The sequence below is a fragment of the Danio rerio genome, chromosome 22, assembly GCF_049306965.1.
Source record: "Danio rerio strain Tuebingen ecotype United States chromosome 22, GRCz12tu, whole genome shotgun sequence".
Classification (NCBI taxonomy): domain Eukaryota; kingdom Metazoa; phylum Chordata; class Actinopteri; order Cypriniformes; family Danionidae; genus Danio; species Danio rerio.
Window position 1 is genome coordinate 14102501 of NC_133197.1, and position 7500 is coordinate 14110000.

Consider the following 7500-nt stretch of genomic DNA (forward strand, 5'->3'; position numbering starts at 1 on the left):
TTGTACAACCACAAATCGATTAAGTAAACTTAATCTTTTTTTACAAATTTAAGTGGATTGGACATAAAAGTTCTCAAAAAAATAAAAATAAAACTGTGTTGATTCAGCTCATCTTAAATAAGTCATTTAAACAATCAGGAAAAAATGTTGAGTGTGTGTTGCAAGGGAAAGATTAGAGATGCTGGATTTACAAACACAGGCTCATTCTGAAAACGTAGTCCTGTGGACGTTTCTGGAGACCACAAATTATGTAGCCGGAGGTACATATGGCTGCATTTCATTTTTTTAAGCAAACGCTACGGAGCAGTGGGACGCTGATCCCTTTCGTGCTTGCCGGCTGATTGCTTACCTCCATGTGGAGGGCTTTTCTGCTGCAACCAGTTTGTCCAGTTAGCTTGTGGTGTACGTCAGCGGACTTGAGATGCAGAAAGGAGCTGACCATGACGACGACCTGGTTCGATTCCGAGGAAGAGCGGTTCCAGAAGTCAGGTAAGACAAAAACAGAATCCAAAAAATAAAAACTGCTTGAGTTTAGGGAAGGAGGAGGAGGGTGATAAGTCAATCATTCAGCCAGTCGGATGGACGGTCCTTCGACAGTGGCCTCTTGTGTGTTTACACGAAAATGGCGCGGACGCGAACGTCGTTCGTGAGAGATGTTCGAGATGCGAAAAAGCGTGCACAGCGTCGATTCACAGAAAAAAAAACAAAAAAACTGCACAAATACATACCTTCCGGGACATATTTTGCAGTCTCCAGAAATGTCCATGGGACTACGTTTTCAGAATGAGCCTAGGCTGGGATTTACAACATGTTAATTTATTATCTACTCCTGAAATACATTAAAGTGTTACAATTTTAAAGATGGTTAGTCAAGGGGAAGGAGAGTAACATTAATTTTGGATGAAACACATAAGCAAACACACAATATCAACAAGTGAGCGACAAAATACCACAATTAACTAAATGCAATAAAGTGAGTTTATTTACAAAGATAGTAATAATAAGTGCAAAAATATGTATATTCTGTAGAAAGAACAATAAATATTTACAAGAATAACAACAAATGGGACACAAGATGATTGAACAGATAGATGGGAGAGTTGGAGAGATGAGACTCGTACAGTGTCCAAACAATAGAAATAAATAAAACAAAACAATCCACTCTATTGGCCCGACCTCTACCATGACTATCCAAAATTGATGATATGATGAATAATTAATGATTGTTTAACTGCATGAAAGAAGAATAGAGTGAACATACTATTAACCTAAATAGTGTGTATCTGATGTAACACACATTGCCCATTTATGTTTAAAAATGAGTATTACATCCATCTCCAGACATCAGAGTGCATTTTACAATGTTTCACAGGTACTCGTGTATATAATAATGTCTGTTTGAAAACATTGATTTAGCAGCTGATCATGTACCACACTGAACAATCCAATCACACCGGTGTGATTGTATGCATCAACTAACATAATTCAATATTTTCCAGCTAAATTTTTTAGAGCAAGAAGCAAACACTCTGTCACTTATTTACATTCAGTTTTATTCATGTGTGACTTATTTTGGTAAAAGTAAAATTACGTATTATGATTTTTCTTAATGCTTTTTTCTTAAATTGCACAATTTTTCACATAGCTTTCATCAGATTGAGAAATAAACTTATTACTCAAAATTTAAGCAAGGTCAGAATATGATTTCATGACTTGCAACTCAACCTCCATATTTTCTTCCCTTTCTCTGCAAAAATCCAACCAAAGCAAACATTTCATTCATCCGATTAGCTCCGCTGACTGTATAATAAACCATCTGATGGTAATATGTGAACATAATAAGCTCTACTGTCCAAAGACAAGAAGTCAAGTCAGATCTCCATCACATAAACACTTAAATTAAACTCCATCTACTGCCAAAACCCCACACAGTAATAAAGTCCTAAGGAAAGAATGGCATTCACTAGTCAATCTCAAGTTTTTCTAAGCAAGACTTTGAGCACATAAAATATTTTCATTTATTTTCAAGGTGAGATACTACAAGCAAAAACATTTTTATTTAATCTAATGTCAAGAAAAAAAAAAGCAAAATACATGCTTTAATCAAACTTCATCAGTTTGTGAATTTCAGTCAAAATACATATGTTAAGCAGCTTCACATACACCTTATTGCACACCTTTTTTCATATCTGTATTCTAAAGGTTTTACTGAGGGATTTGTTCATTATGATAATATACAACTTTGTATCCTGTAGAAAATAGGATTCTTTTATTTCTCTCTGGCTTTTCGCAGTATTTCCTTGATTATGGGGTAATTAAAAGTCATTCCCAAACCCCATCTATTTGTACCAGAATTTAAAACCTGACTTCATTTTAGTATTGTTATAATTTTTATTTTTATGTATAATGTAATTTATTATTTTATAAAACTAAGGATATATTCATTAAAATAATTTCTTATATTCAAACTTAAACATAACATCTTAAAAACTTGGCACACTGTAAAAAAAAAAAAAAATCCATAAATTAGTATTTTGGGGTTCATGTTTTTATTTTTCCCCATTTATTTATGCTTTTGATACCTTGATCTTTCTTCTGACAACTTAAACCTTATAAAGTTGGAAAAAGCCTTGTAATAAACTGCCAGAACATTTTTTTCAGTTATTTTACAGATTTACTTCTCTATATATTGTTTCTTATACAATATACAGTATTATTTCATTTACTAAAATGTTAATAAAAGTCACTGTTGAATTGAATTTTCAGCATCAAAAGTCGACGAAGCAGAAATCAAGATCTCATAATGCAATTCACAGAGGTAAATAAACAGAAAATTCAAAATATAGAAACTATTAATTAACAGTCAACTAATGTAATCAATCACCTTGGAAAAAATGATGATAGTTACTATTTTTTACTCTATGTACCTGAAGTGTCTTACCTAATGTAGAAAATGGTGAATGAAGGATGACAAAAGCCTCCTCTGTTGCTTTTTTTTTTTTTGTGAGACTCACCTTCCTGCTGTTTGTATCGATGGAAAACCAGGACACTGGATGATCTCTCCACTCCTAGACTGAGCCTCTCGGCGGGCAGCTTCCCGTATTTATGAACCCTGAAGATGTCGTGTTTCATGCTCACCCCGTAGATGTAGTCCTCAAACAGGTCGATACGGAAGGGCTGAGAGATGCCTGAAAGAAAGCAAACCAGACCCAGACTAAACTGTTTCCGTCGTTCATTTGCAATTAATATGATCCATGTGCGAGTCTGAGGGCAAATGGAGATTCAATAATGTAAAACAAAAGAGGAGAAATGTCAGCGAGAAGAAAAATGCAATACATGCCCAGAATATTTCAGTTTGTTTACCTCTATCTGAAATATTCTGTTGTGAAATCTAGTGAGTGCCCTATGTAGACAGCATTTTTAGTCATGCTTACAACCCTGCAAAATTAGATAATCTTAATGGATACATTTAAACCAGGATGACAGACAAGTTGATCAAAAGGACAAATTATTCATAAAATAGGTTAAAACACAATAATATCATTACAATTATAACTTCATATTTGCGAATTAGCAATCCCAGAAATCAACAATCTTGATGAAAAAAAGCTCATCCAAGATAGCAAGTGAGTTGAACAAACTAACGACTCTAAAGACATTTCATAAAATGAATAATAAAATAGGCTAAAACACAATAATAACACCAGATTACAACTTTAATTGCCTATGCATGGTGTTTAAAACAAAGTTGTGTCACTTTATTAGCATAGCGATATGCTAACATCAAACAAAAGAGAATTAAACACAAAACAAACAACAACAAAACGCAGAAATAAACAATGTCAACACAGAATCAAACAAAATATTAAAACAATTGCAATAAATAAAAATGTCTTAAGAATTATAACTTTTAAATCCATTTGTATTAAACTATAATCATTTTATACTTAGTGATGCACTCATTAGCAAGTTCTTTTCCTTTTTAAGTAAACTTAGCAACATGCTAACATCTTAACAAACATCCCAGCAAGATATCAACATCAAATCCCTTGCAGAATTAAATAAAGACTGCAAAACATGTATTTAGATTAGCTTAGCAACATGCTAACATCAAACTATTATTCAGACTGAAAAAATAGGCAAAACATTTCTAAAGCAAACTAAAACTGACAAATAAACTATGTGAAACTAAACAAACAATACGCAAAACACACAGACTCAGTTTAAATTTCATAACATGTTAACATTCAACTCGTGTTGAATTAAATAAAATGAACTACTTTAAAAAAAAACTATTCATTTAAAATTTTCAATGACTAGCTTAGCAACATGCTAACACCAAATTCTACTAAAATCAAATCTGCGTTGACTTGCTACCCTATAAGAAAATTCCTGCTGAGTAAGCATGGGAAGTAGATGTCGATGCACATTTTTAATGTTTACCAAGCAAAATAATCCCAGAAAGCACTGCAATGATTATGTAGCTCATTCAATGTAAAAGTTGAGTTGAATGAAATTTAATATTATTAGTAATGAAAAAGGTTAAAATACAATATTAACACCAAATTGCATCTTTATATTTGTTTGTGCCATGTTTAGTGTCCTTGCATCACTTTATTAGCATAGCAATATGCTAACATCAAATTTAAATAAGTTAATAAAAACAAAACAAACAGATAAACCAAAAAACACAAAAGCAAACAAAACACAGAACCAAACAAAAAAAAATAAATAAATAAATATAAACATGTTAATTTCCTTTTTTTGTTAAACTATAATCAGTTTACCCTTTGAAACACTCTTTAGCAATGTATTTTACTTTATATGTAAGCTTAGCAATATGTTAACATCTTAGTAAGATGCTAACATCAAACCTATGCTGATTTAAACAAATAAGGACTACTTTGAAAAACTTTCATTTTAAAATATTCCTAGATTAGCTAAGCAACATGCTAATGCCATCTGAGTTACCATAAAACAAGCTATCTTCAGTATGTACTGTTTGCAGTAGGTTTCTCAGGATGTTTAAATTCAAATCATTTGCTTTCTCAAGAAAAGCATTTTTCCATCACAGTCTAAATGTAAATCTGGTGAGTTTCTCTAAAGCTGAAAGTCGTGCGGTAAAAGAAGCGTCTCAGATCTTCAGCTTAGCATCTGCAGCTCTTCAAATGTTGAGATGGAGTGTTTCCCAGAGCTGAAGATGATTGTGTTTACAGAGATGGATTTTGAACATTGTGCAATTTTGTAAAACTCACCGTGTCGACTGCTGATGGCCACCAGTGAATCAGAGCCATCGAAGCGCACGCTCCCGATCTGAGAGAGTTCAGAGTCTGCCCAGTACAGACGCTGGTTGTAATAATCAATCGCGAGTCCTAAAAACACACAAAACAACATACTATTCATTTTTACACTACTTTAAACTTATTAAAGCTTTGCTTTAAGTATTATTTATGTTATTTTAGTATTTTTATAGTAATAAGTAAAAAGTAAAATAGAACAAAATAAAATTGTATTAAAAAATCTAATTCAAATGCTAAAGCTAAAATAAATTCTACATATATAAAATTTGTATTTAATTTAGTTAACCAAACACACACATGTATATATAATACAAAATGTAAACATAAAAAATAAAAATATATTTAAAAATAGAAATAAAGAAAATAAATTAATTAGATAATATACATACATATATATATATATATATATATATATATATATATATATATATATATATATATATATATATACATATATAACTACAAATATACTACAAATATATAACTACAATATTTAAAACTTTATGTAAATATGCAAAACAAATGAAGCAAGAAATAAAATAAATGAAAACATAAAAAATAAAACTATAAAAGATCATTAAAACCAGTTTAATCAATAAAATTATAACAAAAAAAAAAAAAAACTAAAATGGTTGTTGAGTTGCACAAAACAATGTCTTAAAATAAAATCTAATTCAACCCATTAAGGTACACTCCTTGAAAGTTATTTTTCTGGTCCACATTTTGTATTGAATAATATGCTGACAACTCTGATAAATACTAATAAGCAATTAAAATAATAATGATAACCTATGTATAAAAGGTCAACCAGCTGGTTATCATGCACGCTAAAGGGTTAACGACAAAGTAAAACACTTTTTTTGTGAGTGCAATGTGAAAAAAATTTAAATAAATGTTGCTTTATGTATATTTTGGCTTTCACTTGGTCATTATACACCATACACACACTGTATAGCAGAACACTAAACATTTACTTTTCAAAGAGTAAAAATAAATACCACATGAATATTGCACATATAAAACACTTCAACTCAAACTTTACACTTTCTGATGCATTAAAGTTTCAGATAACTGAAAATCTTTTTAAAAAGCTCCTTTCCCCCACTGCAGATACATTTGCGGAATAACATTTGCTGTATGCTAGTTACATATTTTATGTCAGAAAAACACAGTGGAGTGTCACATCTTCACCTGTCGGTCTCCGCAAATTCCTTGTGATCAAAACACGACGCATCGACCCGTCCATAGCAGCCTCTTCAATGTGAGAGTGATCGCCGATTACGGTCCAATACACCATCCTTAAAAAACAATCACCCCAAAATCCATATATTACTAATAAAGTCATTGTCAAAATAACAAAATAAACATACTTAGTATAAATAAACATGTACTTCTGAGATATTTGACTTTTTACACATTTCTTAGGGGGTGCCAATACTTTTGCCCACTGTGGTTTAATTAAAATTTTTACATTTTATTTCAATATGTGGTTATGTGGTTTACTTTATTTGATCAAAGAATAATTGAAGTAGAAATATTTCATAACTTACTCCTCACATTTTACAAGGGTGCCATAACATAACTTACATATTCTAAAAAAAAAAAGGTCACGTACCCCCGTATAGGGTTAACAGTGATGGCGAAAGGCTCTCCGTCAATATCGGTGATGAGACGTGTGCAGTTTGGGCCTCCTAGCTGTCCCACATTGATGGAGTATCGAAGTCTCCGCCAGTGTGCCGTGTAGTAGCTGAACCAGTGCATTCGCGAATGATCTGTCCAGTATAGGTTTCCCGTCACCCAGTCAGCTGAAATGTCTCTGGGCCTCCGAAAATCTGGACACTGCAAATGTAGTGTGCAATAGAGCTTCAAAAACACCTCAGCACGAATTTACAATGCTAGTTTCTAATGTAATGGACGTTGGATGGTACTTCGTATTAAAGTTCAATGCACTTATAAAACAATAAACAAAATAAAATGAAACAAAAATAAATAAACTAATAAATAAACAACATTAAAAAATTGGGAAAAAAACAAATCCACAACCAACTAATAAATAAACTCATCAAAAAAAACAAAAAACAAAAAACAAAACAAAAAAAAAAACTAAAAGACAAAAACTAATGCAAAAAAATAAAGAAAATAACAATTATATTCTGTGCTTAAGACTTTTATTTTGTTATATGTATGTGTATGTATGTTT

The 7500-nt window shown here is 31.5% G+C and overlaps 1 protein-coding gene across 3 annotated transcripts in view; it reads right to left on the minus strand.

Annotated features, from left to right (window-relative positions):
* lrp1ba (low density lipoprotein receptor-related protein 1Ba) overlaps positions 1 to 7500 on the minus strand; it is a 470228-nt gene that overhangs the window by 34542 nt on the left and 428186 nt on the right. For all 3 annotated transcript variants that reach the window (XM_017353408.4, XM_021469578.3, XM_073937439.1), the window contains 4 exons: positions 6916 to 7139; positions 6492 to 6598; positions 5256 to 5372; positions 3015 to 3188 (listed from right to left, as the gene is read on the minus strand). In XM_017353408.4, coding sequence (XP_017208897.1) covers positions 3015 to 3188; positions 5256 to 5372; positions 6492 to 6598; positions 6916 to 7139 — 622 coding nt within the window. The remainder of the gene's footprint in view (positions 1 to 3014; positions 3189 to 5255; positions 5373 to 6491; positions 6599 to 6915; positions 7140 to 7500) is intronic.